The sequence below is a fragment of the Saccopteryx leptura genome, chromosome 3 (genome assembly GCF_036850995.1).
Source record: "Saccopteryx leptura isolate mSacLep1 chromosome 3, mSacLep1_pri_phased_curated, whole genome shotgun sequence".
In the NCBI taxonomy this organism is placed as follows: Eukaryota; Metazoa; Chordata; class Mammalia; order Chiroptera; family Emballonuridae; genus Saccopteryx; species Saccopteryx leptura.
In genome coordinates, this window is record NC_089505.1 from 66511509 (window position 1) to 66534549 (window position 23041).

Consider the following 23041-nt stretch of genomic DNA (forward strand, 5'->3'; position numbering starts at 1 on the left):
CAGGAGTCCACAGCATCGCAACTGGGTGCCCTCTCACTGCCCCTTCTCTCCCCTCACATCCAGACTACAGCCTTCAAACGTGACAGTGAACCTAGTACCAAGGTGATGGGGAACGGACTGAACCTAGGAGGTCAGAGACAGACCCAGTCAGTGGGAAAGACAAGGATGAAAGCAGAATCAGTCAAGAGTCAGGAGGAGGAACCAAGAAAAAAAAAGTGGAGACAAAAACACAAGGCAGATAGACAACAGAGACACAAGGTGACAGGGAGACACAGAAAAAGGAATAGAGACAGAGGAACAAAAAAGAAAAAATAGGAATAGCATTAGACAGAAAAGGAGGCCGAGTGACAAAGACACAAATGGAGACATGGGAAAATTCCAAGGCAGGTGGTAACCAGAACTGGGGCCGGTGAGACAGGGAGCTGTAGGGACAGCATCAAAGGGAGAAATGCCAATGGAGTGACGCAGTTAGGGGGAAGGCAAGAGGCAAGAATGTCAGGGAGGTGGGTGGTCACATGGAGAAATAGGTCAACTGAGACAGAGCCATGGAGGGCAGGGAGAGAGATCGTGACCTTAGAGGAACAGGCAGTGCCATTCCGAGTATGAGATGTGGCCCTGACCCAGTGTATGCTCTGGCAGGTCACTCCTGGGTGACCTCTTCACCGCCCTGCCCTGGGACAGCGTCTGGCCACTGCCACAGGCCAGCTTGTGGGAACTCAGCTCTGACCATCATCTGTGGTCATAACCTTCCCCAATCCTTGCCAGTGCCTGTCATCTCTTGAACTGTGAGCAGAGGCTGCAGCTGAAGCCAGTGACGCAAACCCCAGATGCGGAGCTGGGATTCAGAGAAGCAGAGCAGCTGGGCATCACCGCTGTGCGGGTGTTTCGTCCCTCCTGGGCCTCCATGTTCCCCTCTGTCAGGCCGGGTGGTGAGGTTGGCTATGTTTCCCGAGTGGCACCTGTTCCCCACATCCTCACCTCTTTGACCCCTCAAAACACACACAGGCTCCATGTTCCTCCAAAAAGTTTTGTTTTTGTATTTTTTTTAAATAATGTGAAAATGCCACGCGAAGGTTTGAGCCAGAGGCCCCTCCAGGGACCAGGCTGGGATGGGAAGGGGAGACGCAAGATGGGGGGTCCAGGTCCCCGAAGCCTGTGGCCCCTGTCTGAGGCGGGGAGAGGGTGAGGAGTGGCCTCCGCTGTGCCGAGGGGCTCCAGGCCCGAAAAAGTTCAGTTCAGTTCCAGGAAATGTGGCTTTCCAGGGAGGAACGAGGGGCTTCCTGCCTCATTTGGCACCGAGGGGGTCGGGGGGCTGAGGGGAGCTGTCGGGGGGGCTAGGGGTTAGGGGGCCTGGGCCTCCCATTTGGCACATGGTGGGGGAGGGGGAGGGCCCAGGCTCAGGGGCCTCCCCAGAGGCGGCGTCTGTGGTGGTGGCAGTGGCTCCGTCGTCCACAGAAGATTCTATTCTCAACCCCTCTTCTGGGGGCACAGGGGGGTCGGGTCTTCGGAGGGTCAGTTCTCCACGGGGCCTGATAACAGAGGGAGTGGAGAAAGACACAATTACAGGGCGAATAGCTTCTGGCTCACTCACTGTGCCTCACAGGGCTCCCACAATCAGCTGGATTCCTTTTCTGTCCTCACCTACCCCTCTCCCCCTCTGCTCCAGCAACAATGGCCTCCTGGCTGTTCCTTCTAGGCTCCAAGCACAGTTCTGCCCCAGGGCTTTTGCACTGGCAGCCCCTGCTGCATAGAACCCCCTTTCCTTAGCCCTTCTATGCACTCAGGCCCCTGCAGCAATGGCCTCTCCTCAGAGGCCTTTCCTGGCCATTTTCAGTCAAGCAGGTGCCACCATCGATTCATCCCTCGCCCCCCAGTCATGCTATTACCGGTGCTACGGTTGTTTTCTCCTCTGGGATGATCCCAGTCATTGCTGAAGAGCCTCCTGTCTGCTTGCCCCTCTAGAATGTAAGCTCAAGGACAGGCCTGTGGTCACCCAGCACAGGGCTTGCCACAAAGCACCCTCCCACTAACCTTTCCAATGACCCCTCCTCTCCCAGTGGAAGGAACGAGCCCTGCCCATTCCACATACCCAGAGGAAAAAGGGCTCTGGGATGGAGGGTCTCACCAAAGGGGACACACCAGGCACTCTCATTCTCTACCCACACCTCTTTCCTGAGTAACCTCACTCCATGCCCCTGAGCCTTAGTTTCCTTCTCTTTAAATGGGGAGCATGACCTTTGTGTCCTTCTCAAAGGAGTGGGGAGACTCTGGGATATGTGGCATCACTCAGCATCTAGGGGACAATTGTTCAGTGGGCAAGACACAGGGGTCTGAGAAGCAAGGGGCCCTGCCTGGCCCCCACGCCACAGGCCTGCATCACCACCAGGCTCCATAGTCTCCCAGTCGGGCTGCAGCAGATCTAGCTGTGGACTGGGAGAAGGGACTTGGGGTTTCAAAAAATCCAGCCCTCCCTCTCCCCTCTTGCTGATTAAAGGTGAAGTCATCTTCACTGCTGGCCCTGCCAGCCTCAGCCCTGACTCACCGCTTGGCTGCTGTCCCCACACCCTGGAACCCACCCCATCCTGTCCTCCTGGGGGCCTCAGATAAGGCTGGGGGAGGAAGTGACATTTGGAGTGAAACCTGAGAATGTACCAAGTGAAGAGACAGCCCTCAGCCCCATCCCTCCAGCACCTGACTCCACATGTACTTGCACCTCCCTCCTGACTGTGACCCCACCCCTCACCCACCTCCAGATGGCCCCCATGTGGCAGCAGGGGGGGGTCTTCTTGCATCCAGGGCTGAGTTGGCCCATCCTCTGTCACAGCCCTCCCACAGCCCCCAAATGCTCCCCAGGATTAAGTCTCCACACCTTCATCTACCCCCCAAGCCTTACATGGTCAGCCCATTCCCCTCTTGCCTCACCCCCTTCACAGTCCACCCACCCCACTCGCTGTCACCCCCCAGACACACTGCTTCCCTTCTGTTCCTTAAGCTGGCCAAGCTCTCACCTGCCTCAGGCCCTTTGTGCAAGCTGTTCAGTCTGCTAGCTCACTCTCCCCTTCCTCTCACCTGGCTAACAACACTCAATCCTTCAGGTCACCAGGGAACAAAGCCCTTTCCTCTTGTCATCTGCTTTCTCAGATGACTGTGGGGTCAGTGTCTAGGAGGGGAGGGCTCACAGATCTTGGTCAGCACAAAATCCCAGCGCCCAGCACAGCATGCACACAGCCGATGCTCAAGAAACACTCAGTTCTTTAAGCACAGCTACCAGTTAGAGACCACTCACCGTGACGGGCTCAGTCTCCACGCTTTGTGCATGGAGAGGATTAAGCCACCAGTTCCTTCAATAATCTTATAAATTCAAGCCTGTTATCCCCATTCTACATATGAGGAAACTAAGGAACAGAGAAGGAACACGTCTCGCCTTACATCACTTATCCAAGAAATGGCTGGGCCAACTGCTGAGTTCAGACACAGTTTGGTAAAGCAGAAACGGAGCCTGCCCTGAAAAGGTCCAGGTGTACCCTCTATCTTCTCAGCTCTGTCCCAAGGAACCCCTGGCCCAGGTCAAGCCCGCATCCAGCAGAGTTCTCTGCACCAGCAGCAGGAGGCAGCAGAGAGCCTGGGTCTCATCCCTCTCTAGCTGCAGTCCTGCCCTGAGAAACGGCTGTGCCCTCCTTTCTGCAAGAATGGCCTTATTAGCTTTGGGATGGTCAAAAACTAAGGGTGACACGCCCCTCTCCCAAGGTGGTGGTGATGATTAGGGATACTGCATATGTGAACCACAAGAAAGGAACTTGACAAACACTGACAACTGAAGAAGGTATGGACTCAGGCCAGACAGCTGGGTTTTGTATCCTGGCTCCTCATTCCCCTCCGTTCCTGAGTTTTCTCTTTTGTAAATGGTGATGAGACTAGAATCCATCCCACGGGATCACAGTGTGGATGAAATGAATTCAGCTGCGGCAAGTGCATGGTAAGGTCTCTGTGAGTGCTTGCTGTTACTACGAGCAGTGCTCCCATTGTTACTGCTGTGGGACTTCCAGGCCAGTTCTCTCTGCTCAGGTTCATTCTAGCCAGCTTTGAGCAGGGGCTGCCCTCTCCCTTGTCTGCCTCTGATCAATGCATACTCCCTAAGGGAGGCTGGGTGAGGATCCTGAAGGTGCCAGGCAGAAGCCTGACCCAGAGACAGGAGCAAAGATGGGCAAGACTCGAAGGTCTTTACAGAGGGGGAAACAGGCTCAAGGAGGCCCGTCCGATGGCCGCCACCTGCTCTGAGCAGATTCTAGAGTTGGGGGGGGGGGGGTCTCAGTGATGAGCAGTGTTGACAGAGGGTGAAGAGGAAGGAGACTGAGGAGAGGGAGGCAGGGAAATTCAGAGGTGGGGACAAGCATGTGGAGGGAGACAGAAGGGGACAGAGAGAGCTAGACAGAGGTGGGAGCAGGGCTGAGGATCTGAAGCACCGTACCTGCGGGCCTGGCGTCGGGGGCCCGGGTGGGGGGCCCCGGGGTCTCCAGCGCAGGCGAGACGGAGAAGCGGGAGAAGCACAGGGGGGGGCCTGGCGGGGGGAGGAGGGGGAAATCCTCCGCCCACTCGAAACTGCCTCCTAGCGGAAGGTGGGTGAGGGTGGAGAGAAGAGGACGAGGTCAGACCTCAGACACTTCCGGAGACTCCTAAACCTCAGATCCCGCCCTAAGACCCCGCCCCCCTCCTCGGGCCCCACCCCCAAGTCTGCCCCGTCTCCGTGCCCCGCCCCATTCCTCACCAAAGCCGCTGTCGTTGCTGGGAAACCCATCTCCGGGGGTGGTGGGGTGGGGAGGCGTCGGGGGCGCTGGCGGCGTTGAAGGGTCCATGTCCCCCTCGGGGGGGCCCTGGACGCTCAACTCGTTGGTTGGCGTCTCCTGTGAAGGCAGATTAGGGAAGGCGAGAGAGGGTGAACCGCCACTGCATCCCAACAAGCAACAAATCTTGCTAATATTTCTCAGTTTACTATTTCACGCCCTGGGGATGGCTGCACCCCCTAATCTCTCTAATATGCCTTCGAAGCCTCAGGACAGTCTTAAACCCACCCCTGCCCGAGGCTCCTCCCCCGACTGAGGAGCCCCACGCGCGCGCACACACCTAAGCAGCCCACTGCAGGAATTCTCTCTCTTCTTGCTCCTTTACACGAGGCTTCCACGGGAACCCAATACTATCTATTTCCGGTCTCCATAACCCCTACCTACCTCTGAGATCTCGACTGCAAATTTGGGCCCCAGAACTACCTGCTGCTATGGTCCTCCAAACCCCTACCTCATTTTGGGTACCTCCTGACCCTCCCCTGAGCCCCTAAGCCCTATCCTCCGACGTGGTCACGCTCCAGCCCTCCAAGGCCCATCCTTTTGTTTCAGTGGCCCGGGGCCCAGCGCCTGCTCTCACTCATCTCAGGAGTACAGCCCCGTTTGCCCCGCTTCGGGTTCGTTAGACACAGCCCCAGTCCACAAGCACCACCCCATCCTCCCTTTTTCTCTTCAACACTACCCGCTCCCCCCCCCTACCCCCGTCCCCAGCACTAGTTACACAATCCTCAACCCATTTCTCTAAGCCTCGCCCGCTTTCGCTCAGCGCAACCTTGAACCCACTCCGAACCATCTTAACACTTCAAGCCGTATCTCTTACCCTACCTGCAGGATCTCCAAGGCCCGCCTTCTAGTGGGCAAGATCCATTTTGAGCCTCTACCATTGGAGCGCTGGTGTGTAAACCCCAACCCCCAACTTCGATAGGCTCCGCCCCCAGACCAGGCCACCACGCCCCAATCCTTTAAACACTTTCTTCCCAGCCTCCCTTCAGGCCTCTCCCCACCCTCAATTCAGGACCCACCCAAGCTCTGGGCTCAGCAACTCATGGCCCCACCCCATTATTAGGCCCCGCCTTCACACTCAAGTCTTCTCATCCTCCAATCTCGGGCCATTCCTCCCCTAGTCTGTCCCCAGGTCGGGCTCCCATCCTCGGTGCAGCTCTCCTCCAGGCCCCGCCCCCCGGCACCTGCGCCCCCAGCAGCAGCGCACCTGGTCGAAGAGGTAGACGGTCACATCCCCGTGGAAGGAGACCATCTTGCGCTTCCTCTCCAGCTCGCTCTCCTCGGGCTCGTCGGCCCCGCGCGGAGACTTGAGCAGCCCCCGCAACGGGCGGGCCGCGTCCCCGTCGGCGCTGCTCACCACGACCGGCACCGGGGCTGCCCGCGACGTCCCGGGGCCCCGCGGCCCCGCTGCCGCCGCCGCCTCCTCGTCCTCCTCCTCGTCCTCGTCCTCCCCGTCCTCCTCCGCCGGCCCCGGTGCCCCCACCCCGCCGGCCTCCCCGCCAGCTGCCTCGCCGTCCACGTCCTCCCAAGGGGGCCGCCGTGGGCCCGGCCCCGGGAACGGCGTGAGCGTGAGCGGCGGCAGCGCCAGCGAGAGCCGCGAGAGCTTGGCTGCGAGAAGAGAAACCCGGTGAGCTCTTACTTCTAGGGAAACTGAGGCATGCCCTCCCACCTAGCTCAGGTTATCTCAGACCAGTCTGGGCCTCAGTTGCCCTTCTTTTGAACCCATGAGTGCACTTGGGCCTTTCTCTACGCAGAGTGGGAAAGATCTTACCCTGACCCCAGTGCTTAACCCTCCCCTTGCCTCCCCAGTGCCAACTTGTCCCGCGGCCCACCAGGCCTCAGTGCCCTGGCCCACTGACCTCTCCAGGCCCTGTCCCCACACTTAATCTGGCTTGACTTTCATCTAGTCACAGGGGCTGCCTCCCTATTCCTCTCACCTCTGAGCCTTTGCATAGGCTGTTCCCTATGGAACTTCCTTTTCTAACTCAAGTCCTGTTCATCCTTCAGCTATAGCTGGGCTTTCAAAACCTTCAGAGATCTCCCAGGAGGTCATCAGGCCAGACCACCAGCTCTACACCCATAACACCAACCACTTCGCCTTCCAAGCAGATTATCTTAGGATATAAGTATATTTCTGTGCCGATGTGATTGTTTCCTTTTCCATAGAACAGAGACTGAGTCCTACTTGTTCTGGCTGCATCCCCAAGCCCCAAGCCCCAAGCATATAAAAGTACTCAGTCAACATTTGTGGGATTAATGAATGAATTAATCCCTGCTATATGATGTTGACCAAGGTATTTTCCCTCTCTGGCCCTCAATCACCAGACAAAAGTGGGGTATCTAATCACCTGTAGGCCCTTACCCTAGACTCCCTGATCTCATTCTGCTGGGAGGGACAGGGCTTCAGGTCTCTGGCGAAGGAAACCTGGCTTTGAATCCCAGGCCCAATTTGCTCACTTGCTATATGTCCCTGGGCAAGCAGATCACCTCTCTATGCCTCTGTTTCTGATAAACAGACAGCAGCCACTCATTTGATGAATGCATAAGGGAACTATGTGCCAGGCCCTGTGGCAATCAAAGGAGGGTCAGCGTGGGGCGGGGAGAAAGATGGATGTGGACAAGGTCACTCTCCTCCCCTCATTCACTCTACTCCAGCTTCACTGGCCTTTGGTATTCCCTGAACATGCCACGTTAGTACCCATTTCAGTGCCCTATACCTGATGTCCACCTGGTGTCTACCTGGCTCATTTCCTTCATGTCTGCTCAGAAGTCGCCTCCATACTGAGGCTTCCCGGCATGCTATATGGAGGGAGTTATCAGGGGCTGTGGGTACCCAGAGGGAGTACAGGATGACAGCCTTTAGAAATCAGGAAGACTTTCCCAGGGCAGGAGAAATTTGAGTGGGGTCTTGAAGGATCACCCCCTGCTCATCCCCTCACATTTTCATGCTGCCCCAGGGTTTTTCTGACACAGCTGGTTGCAGACTCCCCACAAGCTTCAGGGAAGTGTAGTGTTCTAATACCATGGGCTTTGAGGAAGGAATGTTTGCTGTTCAGACCTCTTCCTGACCTTTCTTCCCTCCTGAGCCACAGTCTCCTCTCTGGTAAAATCAGGCCTATGGGCGATTCTAGTGGAACCACTCCCTATGACTACATCTAAATAGGGGTTTGATTTCCATCCAACCACATGGATCACCTCCCCATTCCTCTCACCTCTGAGCCTTTGCATAGGCTGTTCCTTCTGCTGGAACTTCCTTTTCTAACTCAATTTATCTGTATTCTTCATTTATCTTCTCTTAACTCACACCCTCTGTGACAAAACACTTACTGTGTTTCTATCCAAATTTAATTTCCAGAAAAGGTCTTTCTACAGTTCCCAGGTCACCAATACCATGGGGGCAGGGTGGGGCAGGGCCTGAGACTCTGCAGGTCCCAGCCTTGGGCAGCTCAGGGCCTGGAACACCTGATAGATGCCTCAGCTTGTTGGAAAGTTGAAACCAGAGGTCCCACACTGGCAGCCCAGCCTGTAGATAAGCTTCGGGTGAATTGGTTTCAGCCTTTAAAACACCCAGAACTCTGGTTTAAAAGGGAAAAGCAGCAGATTTGGCAGTCCCGTGTGGGCATTCCTGAGTGGAACTGAGAGGTGGCTGCATTTCCTCCCCAACAGTCCCCCATCTCTCCCAGCTGACCTCATTCATCCCTCAGTAGCGCCTGGCCGCCATGGACATATGAATCTCAGACATCTGGTCTATGAATCGCAGTAGTAAAAGCAGGAGCTTCAGAGTGCCAGGCACTGAAAGTCTTATCTCATTCAGCCCTTACAATAGCCCTATTAGGCAGGTGCTATCCTTATCATCCATTTTTTGGGTAGATGGGAAAACTGAGGCACAGAGAGGTAAGGTCATTTATCCAAGGTCACAGAGCTAGGGATTTGAGCCAGGCATTGTGGCTCCATGTCTGCACCGTCACCGCCAGCCTGCCCTGTCTGCTACCTAGGAGCCTCAGATCCTCAACCATGCTCCCTGGGTCCCCAACCTCGCTCCCTCCTATGTTCCCAGCAGCATCCTCACCTTTGATCTGCTCGCTGTTCCCCTGAGGGGGTCCCAGATCCAAGAACAGTCGTGGCATCTCGGGGCCCTTCCTCTCGGGTTTGGGGGGGTCCCCGTCTCCGCTGGGTGCCAGGTCTCCGTCGGCCCTGCTGTCTGGGGCCCCGGGCTCTCCCTCTGGGGCCACCTCTGGCCTGGCTCTCTGGAGCGCTGGCTCCGGCCTCCTCAGCTGTGCTTCCTGCGGCAGAGGTGGAGGCGGCTGCGGCCTCGTGCTGTCTACCCATCCGGCCTTTGCGTCCACGCCGCTTGCGGGGCCGCCTCCGGGGGCCATCCCCATGCCCACTGGGGCTCGGCCCCCACTCCCGAGGTCCAGCTTCCCAGCCCCGGGGGCTCTCGATGCCCCCCCAATCTCGGGGGCTCTCCTCTTGGTCCCCAGTTCCAGCCCCTCGCTCCTGGGGGCTTGGCCAATGGGGCCAGGGGCTGTCTCCCCGCCGTTCTGGGGCAAGGCCACTGCGCTGAGTATGGGGGCTCTCTCCGGCAAGGTCTCTGGGACTGGCTCCCCGATCATGGGGGTTGGACCCCCACTCTCGGGCATCTTCTGCCAGGGCCCTGGGGCTCTCCAAGGCCCAGTCTCTGGCAGCCTCTCTGTGTTCCTGGGGGGTCTCAAGCCCCCATTCTCTGACAATGTCTCCTCCATCTTTGGGGAGGTCAGTCCCCCATTCACCAGCACTGTCTCTTCTCTCTCTGGGGACCTCAGTTCCCCATTCTCCAACACTGCCTTCTCCCTCTTTGGGGGTGTCAGCTCCCCATTCTCCAGTACTTTCTCTTCTTTCTCCAGAAACCCCAGGTCCCCATTCTCTGCCACCTTCTCCTCGATGCCGGGGGCTGTCTGCTCCCCGTTCTCCAACACTGTCAACCCGTTCACAGGGGGGCTCAGGTCCTCGTTCGGGCTTGCAGCTTTCTTCTCGTTGCCCAGGACTGTGGGGTCCCTGCTCGGACCTGGGACTTTCTCTCTGTTCCCAGGGCCTCTCCCTGCCTTCCTGGGCCCCATCTCTTGGGGGTTTGTTGCCTTCTCCCCCAGGAGGTTCCTTTTCACGTCCTCTTGAAGGGACATCAGCAGCTGCTCGGTGCTCACTTGAACTACAAAGGTTGGCTTCTCCCAGGTCCCCGGAAGTGGGAGGGGACCCGGGTCTGGGGGCGGCCGGGGCGCTCCCGGGTCGGGGGGCTCGGGGGGAGCCCGTGGCCGAGGGACCCCTTCCTCTTCGGCTGCCCCCCCACCTGGGAAGGCTCCCTCGGGGGAAAAAGGGGTCTCGGTCTCGTAGCCACTGTCCCCCGGCTTGGGGCCCGGAGATGACAGGCCTGAGCCGGGACTGGCCATGGCTGAAGGGGGGTCTGGGGACACGGCGGGGTCCGTGGGGGCCCGGGGAGGTGGCGGCGGGGGGGGGGGGAGCGGGAGGTGGCCCCCGCCCGGGGTACTGGGGCGCCGCCGCCCCCATGAGGGGGTCCAGAAACTCGGGGGGGGCCGAGGAGGGGGGGGCCAGGGGCAGGTCGGCTAGGGACCCCCGCTCTGCCCGCAGGGATGAGTCGTCCTCTGGGGGATGGGGACAGCCAAGAGCAGGGTGGCCCCCCCAGCCAGCGACTGCATCCCCCCGCTCCAGGGGCAAGCAAGAGCAGGCCCCCTCGCGGCTGCACAGGGGACAGGGTAGGGGGCCCCGGCGGCTGGGGCCACCCCCAAGGCTGCTGCTGTCCTCTCCTGGGGAGCTGCCCTCCTCTTCCTCCTCTTCCTCTTCGGCCCATGCGGCCCCCCGCTCCCCCAGCACCTCGGCAGGGTCTCCTGCCAGGGTCTCCCCAGCGCCCCGGCCCTCGGGGTCCCAGCCACTCAGGAGGAAACTGCCTGAGCCTGAGGACTGGGCCGGGAAGGGCCGGGGCGCAGGGAAGAGGGGGGAGGCCCAGGTCTCGGACACCAGCTGGGGGACCTCGGAAGGGGCCTGGGGAGCCTGGGGGGCAGGCACTCCTGGGTCCAGGGGGTCCCAGTCATTGGGGAAGAGGGGCTCGGGTGGGGAGCCATGCTCCTCCAGGCGGATGTAATACTCGCTGCTCACAGAGGGGCTGCGGGCACTAATGACCGGCAGCACACTGGGCGTGGAAAGTGCCTCGTAGAAAGGGTTGGAGGGGTTGGCATGGGGGGCCGGGGGTGCAGATGCCGGCTGCCAAGGCGGCGCCCCCCCACCCCGGCCAGCTCCCCGCCGTGCCTTCTCCCACAGGCACTCAAGGTTGAGGCCACGGCTGCTCTCAGTGACTGTGAGCACGTCATCAGGGTCAGCCCCCGGGAAGCCATCCAAAAGGGGGAATGGTGAGGACAGGGTCCCTGGGCGGGGTGCACTATGGGTCGCGGGCCAGGGCCAGGGGAAGGGACCGTCACGGGGTGGGGGTGGGGGTGGAGGGGGCCGTGGGGGCCTCTCAGAGAGCAGGTAGGTGAGCTGCAGTTGGAGATCAGAGGCTGAGGGGCGCTGGGCAGGCGGCCGCCAGCAGGACTGCAGGATATCGTACCTGGGGGAGAAGGACGAGGCCAGAGTGGATCAGAGTCCTGGGGGGTGGGCACTGGGGTGGGCAGAGACCCAAAGGAAGAGGGGCAGGGGCCCAGAGACAGAAGGACAGGGACCTAGAGGCAGAGGGGGCAGTGAGGCCAGTGTGAGGACTGATGGCTAAGACAGGCTTTCTGTTTGGGCTGTGAGTTCTGAAATCAGAAACGCAAGCAGCAGGAGTATTCTAGGGCTGAAGAAAAGTGGGTTCAAACACCAGCTCTGCCATACCATGTCCCAGTAGCAGATGCTGGCAGAGGGTTGGGGACACCCCTGCACCCCTCTAGGGGTGGCAGCGAGTGGTAAATGAGGCTGCGGGCGGTGTGTGCAAGGAGGCGGGGAATCCTGGGGCCATCCTGGGAGGGGTGTGGAAGGCTGGAGGTCTGGCATGGGCCCTGCCCTCACCAGTAGTCCGCATAGGGCAGCTTGAGCCTGGGTCGGGCCAGCTTGACATGCTGCTGGCGGACGACAAAGGCAAGGACCTCCTCGTCAGACAGGTGGCGGTAGGGCTGGGCCCCAAACTCAAACAGCTCCCACAGAGTCACCCCCAGGGACCTGTAGGGAGCAGAGGGCAGAGAAAGGTCAGACCCCATCCTGATTTCCCCTGGGGGCCTCTCCTCTGGACCTGAGTTTCCCCATTCATGGAACCAGGTGACATCCTGTGACCCTTCCACCTGCCTTGCTTTGCTGGGCCCCCCTCACCAGATGTTGCTCTCCCGGCTCTGGTCCACCACCATGAAGGTCCCGTGCAGCTCCCCGAGGAGCTCTGGCGCAGCCCAGCGCAGCGGGATCCACAGGCGCTCTGGGGTCAGATAGTAGTCCTCCTGGGGGGGCAGGCCAGACAGGGTCAGGCCGGATGGGACACCCCCACCACCCTCAGCCCCAGCGGAAGGCAGGAAGCTCCCACCTTATAGTTGCTGTGGGCCAGCCCATAATCTCCGATGCGCACAGTGAGGTCAGAGGTCAGCAGGCAGTTGCGCAGGGCCAGGTCGCTGGGTGCCGGGGAGGGGACCCGGTGAGGAGGCAGCAGCCTGGGGCAGCTCACCCCCTCGCCTAGATTCGGCCTGCCTTCCCTTTCCTCTCTTCCTCCTCCCTAACCCCATTCCTCCATCTCCCAAGGCCCCTCTATCTCCACGTGATTCCTCCCCTCTTCTGACCCCTCCCTCCCCGTGGCTCCCCAGCGCCCACCTATGCACGTAGTTGTGGGAGTGGAGGTGTGCCAGCCCCCGGGCGATCTCCAGGCCCATCCTCTGCAGGGTCCGTAGGTCTCGAGGGGGCAGCTCAGGGGACATGCCCTCTGGGGGCCGCTGGGCCCGGAGGTAACGCTTCAGGTCCCCCTGGGAGGAAGGGCAGGAAGGACAGATCAGCAGCGCCACCCCCTCCCGGGCATCCACACATCCAGCCAATCCGAGGCTGGGATGTGGGCGGCCTCTGCACCCCGTGGGCAGCCCCTCTAAGCTTCAGGGGGCTAATAACAGAACAACCTCGCTGTTTAGTTCAAGGGCACCACCTGTGGAGTTTGTGCTGACCTCAAGAACTGTTAACACGTGTCATACAGGTGTCGCTGTGATGACGAGGCCGGTTATTGCCAAAGAGTCCAAGGACCACAGGCAGCCCCCAGCTCCCAGCCCGCCCTCCCCCGCAGACCCTCACCAGTTGACAGAACTCCATAATCAGCAGAAAAGGCAGGGTCTCCACACAGACGCCCAGGCACTGGAGGACGTTGGGGTGCTGCAGGCTCCTGGTATGTGTGGGGGGGTGGCCAAGTCAGGAAACAGCCCCTTCCCCCCGCCCAGCCCAGCCCTGTCCCACCCCAGTCACCCAGCCCCACCAAACTGTTGCTTCAACCTCTTGACTCTGTTTCCTCATTTCAGTTCTCCCCTACCACACATGCACACTTTCCTTGTGTTCCTGACTCAGAACTGCCACTGTCCCCCAGCTCCTGGGCCGGACACCCCCCTTCCAGCCTTCCTGCCCCCTGACTATTCTCCATTCCCTCCTCTCCCTACAGGCCCAGCTCAAGCCTCCTCCTCACATCCTGGCTTCTCTTCTCAGCCTCCTCCCGGCCTCCCTGCCTCCAGTCTCACCCTTTCTATCTGTCTCTGACCTGTGCCCTCTTGCTCACAGCCCTCCGAGGCTCCCGCATTCCCACCTGGCTGTTCTTCAGTCTTTCCTGGCTCTGTCGCTGCCACACACACACACACACACACACACACACACCCCGCGTGACTTCTCACCGGGGGTGAGCATGCACAGGTCAGGCCTTTGCACTGACAGTTCTCTCTGTGGACCACACCCTCCCCCACTGAAGTCCTCCTCATCCCACAGGCCTCAGCTTCCACATTTGTTGCTCATCACTGGGGGTGCCCCTCTCACTAGGCAGCGAGCTCTGCTGAGACAAGGCTTTGGGGATTTTTGTTCATGCAGCCCTGTCCCCAGTGCCTTAGGCCAGTAGGTGTTCAATAAAAATGTGTGGAATGAAGGATTTTACCTTGCTGCATGACCTGGGGTCAGTGGGGAGATTAAAGCATTTTAGGCTTGCAGCCCTGGCTCAAGGTAGGTGCTTAGTTATTTTCCCTGCTCCCACCAGTCGCCACTGCACTGCAGGGTCCAGTGCCCGGGGCCTAGCCATCCCCGGGCTGCATTCCAACCTTCTCCTCTAGGGAGAATAGTGCCTCCCGTCCCTGCTTCTGCCGTGGACCCGGTATGTGCTGGGGCTTGAAGAATGGCTGTAGCCCCCAGTGCAGGAGGTTTAGGATGGCAGATGTGGAAGGATGCTTGGGTTAACTGTGCAGCTACGCATCTGAGCTAAGGGCGGCCACTTCTGTCACCAAATCCTCTCAACCCTGCGAGGTAGGATGTGTTTTCCATTTGATCCATAGAAAAGAGGCTCAGAGAGGCAAAGTGACTTGCCCAGGGTAACACAGCTGGGGACAGTGGCAGAGTTGGGATTTGGTCTCGGGTCTCCAGCTCACTCCATCTACTGAGGACTGATGGCACTTGTGTTCAGGTGACAGTATGGGCCCTGCGTTCTCCAGCAGAACCTCCTGTGAAGGTGGAAATGCTCTAGAGCTGAGTCGTCTGACCTGGGTGCCATTGGCCGTATGTGGTCACTGAGCACTTGAAATGTGGAAACTGTAGCTGAGGAAATGAATTTTTAATTTGATTTTATTTAACATCAATTTAAATAGCCATGTGTGGCTAGGTTGTCAACAGAGACAGGCAAATAAATAAGCAGATGAAAAAAAGGACAAACTGAATATGTGTTTTGAAGAAAACACGAGTTGGGGTGATGGGGGATTCCAGGGCCTACCTTCGGTGTGTGCGTATGTGTGCGTGTGTGTGTGTGTAAGGGAAGGCCTCTCTGAGCTGAGATCTGAGGAGGGGAAGGGTCTGAAGTTGGGGGTGGCGAACCAGGAGTAATATTATAGAAGGAACAACAAGGGCCAGCAAGAGTCCTGAGGCAGAAAGAGACTATGTGGGAGGGTTAGTGAGGAGCGGGCTGGGGCCAGGCATCCAGTGGCCGAAAGGGCACCGGGTCAAGTTGTGCAGGGCCTGTGGGCTGTATAGAGTAGCAGGACTCTGTCCTGTGGGCAGTAGGGAGCCATGGAAGTTTCAGAGCAAAGGAATGATAAAGTCCAATGTCTGGGTCTCAGGGTAAACCCCACCTTTAAACTGTCTGACAAAGGGTCCTATATACATACCCTTTTCATGACAGGGAACCAACTACAGCATAAGGCACTTTTCTAGTAAATGTGTATCTGGAAGCCCTTAAAGTGGAGGGGAGACCAAGCAGGGAAGAGACAGGATCCTTCTTGTCAGTCCTCCTAGTCCAGAGGGGCAGAGGAGCAGAACAGAGTTCCTCAGCAGCCATTTGGGCACCTGTGCAGGGCCCTGGTCTGTGAATCTGAGCCTGTCCTTTCTGAGCCACACACGAGCCTGAGGCTGTACCCAGGGCTTAATACAGGCTAATCTTGCATCCTCTCAGCTGCCTTCTACCTGACAGCCTCAGGGTTCCTAGGCTCACTTTCCAGATAAAGACACTGAGGTTCTGAGTGGAGGCCTCGGCTTCTGTGCCCTCCCCTTGCCCTCTTCATACTGCCTTTCATATACCTGGCTCTGTCCCCAAAAAAGAACTTGTGGCTCAGAGAGGGAAACTCTTTTGATCAAGTGGCACAGCCTGGAAGAGGCAGATCCAGGATTCAAACCCAGGACTGACCCCACACTATACTCCTTTCACTTGTAAAGGTGACCTCCATGAGGCACAAACCCAAACCCAGATATTTGGGCCTCCAGGGCCCATGTCCAGCCTACCTGTAGGGCTGTGCTTCCGAGATGAACTTGCGCTGCTCCAGGGGCCCTGCGCTGGCTCGGAGCTCCTTCACCACCACCTGGGCTGGGGTGTAGTCTGAGAAAATCTCCCCCAGGATCACCTGGTTAAGGGGACCAGAAGTTAGCACGTGTGGTTTCTCCAGTCCCCTCCCCTGGGACCTCCACCCCATGGCAGACTTCCGAATTCCTCCTCTTTCCATTCTCTCCCCTTATATGCCACCACCCTGTCCCCGACCAGACGTGGGGTGAGAGACTCACAGGCCCAGAATCCGATGGATGCAGGGACGGATGGAAGGATGGACAGACGGACGCGTGGAGAGCCAGGTGGCGAGACGGAGTGATCAATGGAGTGAGGAGGGAGGTGCTGATGGACAGATGTGGGGAGATGGGAGGGGTGGCAGTGGGTGAGAGGTGGGCAGAGGTGAGGGTGATAGGTGGGCTCAGGGGTCAGGGGGAGGAGGCAGGGAGCAGATGAGAAGTGGCAGGAGCACAGGGGCGGGGGGGGGTATGGACACAAGAGGAGTACAACCCCTGATTGTATGGACGCCCTGCCTCCCACCTCCAGCCCACTCACCTTCCCAAACCAGCCACTCCCAATCTCTTGTAGGTAGCTGAGGTGCTGGCGGCTAAGGCCCAGGGGAGTGGTCATGTCTGGGAAGGCAAAAAGGGGAGGCTCCTGAGCCTTTCTCCCCTCCCAAGTTCCAATGATACTGCCCAACCCTGCGGGGACTGGGGGTCAAAGCAGACATCAATGTCTTTCTTCATTGGCTGCCCCCAACATTCCAATGATGGGACCTTAGCCTCCTTATTGGCTGCCACAGATTGCAGTATCCAATCTGCCCTTTCCTTTGGCATCCCAAGATCCTGTGCCATGACTTCTTCCTGCTATTGGTTGCCTCTGAGATTGAGCTCTAGGCTGCCCTCATTTGATTACCCAAGAATCTCCAAATCTGATCTTGGATAAAGCAATGGCTTCTACCCAAATAATCTCTGACTCCCTCTAGGGTCAAGATTCTCAGGCTCCCACCTGCACTTTTCCCCTTGGCTGCCTGGGGCCTCAACAACCTGGCCCCTAACGGAAGACTCACAAGACTATGGGATCCTAGACAGGAAGCAGGGCAGTACCTGAGTGTGACGGCTGTGGGGCAGGCATCGGCAGGGAAACCTCAGCCAGTGGGAGAATGTAGACATCAGGCAGCGACTGCGAGGAGGAGGTCTCCTCAGCAGGGGGAGTGTACTCCCCAGAGCAATCCTCCCCTTCAGGGTTCTCAAACTCCTGGGGCCGGGAGAGGTGAAGAGGGGAGAACACAGGACTGAGACATGCCATTATACTTCTTGTAAGTATGTCTCCCCATCTCTCTCACAACTGTCTCCAGTCCCAGTACAAATTCCATCCCAAGACTCCCAATCTTGCCATAACTGCAGGACCAAAGGGACTCTCAGACTGACTGCCACTTTCCCTCACCAGCCACCTGGGTTGGGGGAAAGGCCTTGCTGAAGTTTGCCTCCCCACTTTGAAGCCTCTCATGCACCTCACCTTGAAGCCAACATCGCCCCGTTTGCAGCACAGACAGGTGAGGAGGAGGAAGATGAAGGCCAGTAGACCCGAGCAGGAAATGAGGACCACGGCGTAGGGAGGAGCCAGAGGGGCCCGGCCCAAGGCGAATCCATCTGTGGGCAATGGGTGGGCTGGCATCCCCACTTCAAGCCCCTAGCTCCCAGACTCCATGTCCCTCCCATCCAGCCCAGTCTTGACTACAATTCCCATGATGCTCTGCAACCAGTGGCCCCTTGGCAGAGGAGCCGGATGGCCCAGCGCATTGTGGGAGTTGTAGTTTGGCGCCTTCTCAGGTGATTGGGGGTGGGGTCCCTCCTCTCGCCCCAAGCTGGGACCCCCCATCAGATCACCCCAGGTTTGGAAGAATTCCAATGAGGACTGAGAAAAGGAGAAGTAATAGTGGAGCCTGGAGCTCCCAGAATTCACCGTCCACTCCCACTGACAGCATCATTACCCCCTGTTTGGGGAAGAGGCTGAGCCCCCAGCTGCAGGCTGGGAGAATATTTTTGCTCTATGCTGGAACCCCATAGTTCGTGGGGTTGAGGCATGTCTCTTTTAAGAACAGTTGGACAGCACACATATCCTCTATCCCTAGCCCAAGCCCCTGAGAAGGGGCCCCGCAAGCCCTGGGTCTCCCCAAAGCTAGAGACAGCCTCCTGTGCTGTGTCTGCCTTAGAAATAGTATTCTTCCTCTCGGCCCCCAGTTCTCCCTGAGGCCCTGTCCTTCCCCGGCTCACTGCACACACCTGAAGACACACATACGTGCACACACACATGTTGCCCAAATGGACCCCCTCCCCAGCCAGCCCCCAGCCTTCCTCCCACAGGCCCTGCTGACAGAAGCTCCGTTTCAGCGGTGCCCCAGGCCCCGGCTCGGCTGCAGGAAGACATGCACACAGGTGATGAAGCCAGAGCCCTGCGGACAGACCCTTTTGCAGGCTGGGGTGGGGGTGGGGGGTCTCTGAGCAGCTGGATGGCTGGACAGACTCACCGGGGTGGGCCGGGGACGCCAGGCAGCCGGAGGCAGAGACGGCCGCGAGGAAGATGAAGGCGCCAGGGGCAGGCATCTTGTCGATGATGGAAGGGAGGTGGAGGTGGTGGCGGCTGGGGAGGAGGGGGGGCGGGCCCTCAGCCCCCAGCCATGGGGACCCGCACGACCCTGGCCTCCCCCCGGCCTAGGAGAGGGGCAGGAGACACAGGACAGGGGGAGGGAGGGGCTGTTTATTGGCTTAGGTACCCCCCTCCCCCTCTTTGAAGGGACAGACAGATGAAGGGATGAAGAGGAGGACGGAGGAAAGGAGCTGGGGAGCCGGGGTTGCTGGGGTGGGGGGGAGAATATAGGATGGGAGGGGGGAGATGAGGGCCCCGCCTCCGAGGGCAGCCAGGATTGGGGGAGCAGAGCGCCTGTCAGAGGAAGAGTGCGAGGAGGGAGGATGGAGGGAGGATGCAGCGTCGTCATGGCAACTAGCTCCCCAGTAGCATTGGCTGCTAGGAGAGAGGGGAGGTGGAGGGACAGACAGGGACCAGAAGACCCCTGGGGGGGCGTGCAGGGCCCACTGTGCCTGTCCGTACACCACTGTGGCATGCCACCAGCATGGACACGTGTGCTCCACGCCAAGATGCAGATGGCAGGCAGGCATATGCAGCCCACACATGGCTGACACATATCGCAGAGACCCTCATAGACAAGCACATCACATACAAAGGTGGACAGCCATCGGCAGATGGGGACACGTACACGTCATATACAAAGACGTAAGGACGATGGGCTGCACTGGGAACACAAGCAGGCCAGCCCCCCAGCACAGATGCACCCAGCCACACAGGAATGGCAAAGCCTCACAAAGACCCACACTTGCTACAGACAAAGATCTACGCAGACACCACAGTGACATACCAAAGCACATATTCACAAACACAGACATTCCACAGACAAATGGGCAACAAAGAACACCCACAGACACAGCATCACATCGCAGATACACACAAACTGCACATTACACAAATACAGGTGTCACTTTCATAGACATATAAACACATGACATACACTAACATAGACATGCACAAATATGCACATAAAGCAGATACATGGAGACAAGCATATAACATACATGAATAAACACATGCAACATACACATACAGAAACAGGTATATAAATGATACACATCTCTCACACAGACCCACGTTTCACTTACCTGAATACACAGACACACATTACATACACAGAAACACAAGGGAAGGCACAACTCATACATGGTTATAGACTCACATACAACACATTCAAAGAATCAGAAAGACATACAAAACTACACGAATCACATATAAAAATACATATAAACAGCACACACTGATACCACATAAAACATACAAATACACATACAGAAACAGCACAGGCACAAACATCAAATACTTCACAAATATACACTCATTTCATACAAGGTTACAAAAGACACATTACTCCACCACAGTCACACATCACACAAGGACACACACAACACTTAGCAAGATGTAAAACACAGGCAAAGATACACACGGACATACACACCACAAACACCCACATCTCCTATGAGGTTACAGTCATTACACAGCCATAGACGCTTGCCTCACACAAAAGGTACATAATCATAGTTTATTTTATAGATTTATTCTTTTGAACATTTACTCTGTGCTAAACATTGTTCTCTGCGCTTTACACATATTACCTTTTAATCCTCATAGCAGCCCTCTGAGACAGGTACTTTTATCACCCCATCGTACAGATGAGGAAACTGAGGCAACAGCGAGATACCGTCTCCTGCCCCAAGGCACACAGCCAGGAAGTGCAGAGTGGGGACTGGAACTCGGTCCGTCAGGGACACAGACAAAACAGACAAGGACGCACACATCACGTGCCAGGCCGCCGCCGACTCGGGGGTCACACCGCACCCCACAGCACCCTGAGCCGCAGACACATCGGAAGCACGGACTCCCACCCTGCGCGCCGAGGTCTCAGTGGTCTGTGAGCGTCTATGAAGCGTCCCTCCCGCCCGGCTCCGCGCATCCCAGTCGCAGCCTCACAACACACCGCGGAGGCGACTCAGGCACCACGACCCACCCGTCTCTGCCTTCCAGCAGGGATCCAAGAGCCCCAGGGGTCCAAAACGCGCAGCGTGGCCTCTCCGCACACGCAGGACAGGCGGCTCACAAACTCCTCTGTGCACAGCCCTCGTAAGGGACCCCGGGGGAGGAGGGGTGCTGCGGGGGTGTCATTGGAGAAACTGAGGCAGGTTCATTGCTCGAAGAGGCATAGAAGGTATGGGATGGAGGGACTACCCAGACCATGACTGCGTGGGGACTGACCATTACGCAGGTACAGAGAATTGGACTTAGGGGGATGGGGGTAGCAAACACGCAATGATCTACCCCCTTGGCTGAAGGGCACAGAACCTGCGGAAGTAGAGGCTTATGGGAAGTGTAGTTCCATCCCAGAGACATGTGGGAAATGTAGTTCTAGTTCATTCAGCTGGAGGCTGGTTTAAGCATTTCCCGGGGAGAAATGGTTAGATGAAGCCCTGGCTGGGTAACCCAGTTATTTAGAGTGCCATCCCGTTATGCCAAGGTTGTGGATTTGACCCCTGGTTGAAGCATCTGAAACCCTGGGGGCCAGATGTGTTGTGTATTGGGTTTTTTTTAGATTTTTAATAATGTCACAGGAACATATATTGTATATTCTGAAGAGCTCTAGTGAGGACTGGAGCAGCCTGGCTGGCATCCAAGACTTTAATATTTCTGTGGTGCACTCTTTTGAAAAGGGTATAGGTAATTTTAAACTGTGTGTTTAGGTCAAGTTCCACCTCCAAACTTATGATAAAACTTTTTGGCCTGACCAGACGGTGGGATCAGAGAACATCCAACTGGGATGCAGAGGATCCAGGTTCGAAACCCCAAGGTCGCCGGCTTGAGCGTGGGCTCATCTGGCTTGAGGGCGGGGTCATTGGCTTGAGCGTGGGATCATAGACATGACCCCATGGTCACTAGCTTGAGCCGAAAGGTCTCTGGCTTGAGCAAGGGGTCACTCGCTCTACTGTAACCCCCTAGTCAAGGCACATATGAGAAAGCAATCGGTGAACAACTAAGGTGCCGCAAAGTCTTCTCTGATGCTTCTCATCTCTCTCCCTTCCTCTCTGTCTGTCCCTGTCTGTCTCTCATTCTGAATCTCTCTGTCAAAAAAAAAAAAAACAAACACCCCAAAACAAAAAAACTTTTTGTTTTCACACACTCATAGATACAGAGAACAGGTTAATAGGAGGGAGAGGAGTTGGGGGACTGGGTAAAAAAGGCGAAAGGATTAAGAAATGCAAATTGGAAGTGTCCGCCATTGGTGCCAATTCAACACTAACGGGAACCCCCAATTTAGGATGTGGTGAAGAAGGAAACTATTCAGTGCAAAACAACTGTTTTGATACAGTCTTCCCTGTGCTGGTCTGCTCCACTATGACATCTTCGGTGGTTCAGCTCAGTCAGTGATATAGTCTTCAGTGGAAAGAAAAACTGCTCTCTCAAAGACCAAAGCAGGGCTGGCTTATATGGATAGAAGTTCCTACCTCTGGTCCTTGATTGGTCTGTCTTCATGCAGATGAGGACTCCAAATCCTTGCAGTTTGATTGGTTTAAAAGGCTTCCTGATTGGTCAGAATGGAGCTCTTCTGATCTGTCAGTGAAGATGTTGATGAGCTAAGTTGCTCATCTACAGTTGAATGGGAAAAGCCTGTATTGGTTGAAGTAGTCCAGGAATACTTTATAAGGACTGGCTCAGAAGGCAGAAACACAATTCAGGCAGGTAGTTCAGTGCAGAGGTGAATAGTTTAGTGCAGGCTTCTCCATGAAGTACAGTTTATGTAAGAGGCCCCTGTGTGTAAATGGCTGCTAGGCTGTTTTTGTTTGTTTCTTTGTCTTTATTTTGAGCTCAGTTAGCCACCAGGACTGTTCTTAGTAGCTTCTTCTTTCTCAGGGTCCACAGTAGTTACAAAATAGTCACAGGGATGCAAAAATAGGAAATATAATTAATAATATTGTGATAATTGTGTAGGTGCCAGGTGGGTACTGGATATATCTGGGGGAACACTTTGTAAAGTATATGATTGTCTAACCACTATGCTGTGCACCAAATATACAAACTATTATTGAATGTAAACTGTAATTGAAAAAATAAAAATATACTTTTTGTTTTTGAAGCTTTATTGATTTTACTTTTTTTTGTAAGACTTTATTCATTTTAGAGAGAAAGAGAGAAGCAGGAAGCATCAACTCTCATATGTGCCTTGACCGAGCAAGCCCACGGTTTCAAACCAGCGACCTCCAGTGTTCTAGGTCAACGCTTTATCCACTGCACCACCACAGGTCAGGTGGGGCTTTATTGATTTTAAAACTGGGGACCTGTCCATCAGCGGATTTTCAAAGTGTGATTCAGGGTCCCCTAGGGGTTGCCAAGACCTTGTCAGGCTATTCAAGGGGTCAGAATTATTTTCATACTAACACTGAAACATTACTGGTCTTTTTCATTTTCATTCTATCATGAGTGTACACTGGAATTTTCCAGAAGCTCACAGCATGCAGTATGATGACTAACACAAAAGCAGCTACAAGCACCCAGCTGTCTCCTGTTGAGCCAGACATTAAAGATATTTGCAAAGTGGTAAAAAACA

General features: G+C 56.6%; 1 protein-coding gene and 1 long non-coding RNA gene across 2 annotated transcripts; one reads left to right on the forward strand and one right to left on the reverse strand.

Moving 5' to 3' along the window:
• Positions 1 to 1363: 1363 nt before the first annotated feature.
• LMTK3 (lemur tyrosine kinase 3) lies at positions 1364 to 20273 on the reverse strand. The gene is given in 17 exon segments (XM_066373904.1): positions 1364 to 1529; positions 4469 to 4606; positions 4766 to 4901; positions 6049 to 6449; positions 8911 to 10333; positions 10335 to 11436; positions 11874 to 12023; positions 12171 to 12292; positions 12376 to 12460; positions 12657 to 12805; positions 13122 to 13209; positions 15783 to 15901; positions 16375 to 16451; positions 16926 to 17076; positions 17338 to 17471; positions 18350 to 18462; positions 20061 to 20273. Coding segments are annotated over 17 exon segments (4419 nt in total). The 5' UTR covers positions 20075 to 20273; the 3' UTR covers positions 1364 to 1512.
• LOC136399087 (uncharacterized) lies at positions 6391 to 17343 on the forward strand. The gene is made up of 3 exons (XR_010750097.1): positions 6391 to 6468; positions 16039 to 16124; positions 17269 to 17343. It is a non-coding gene; the product is annotated as an uncharacterized lncRNA (long non-coding RNA).
• Positions 20274 to 23041: the final 2768 nt, after the last annotated feature.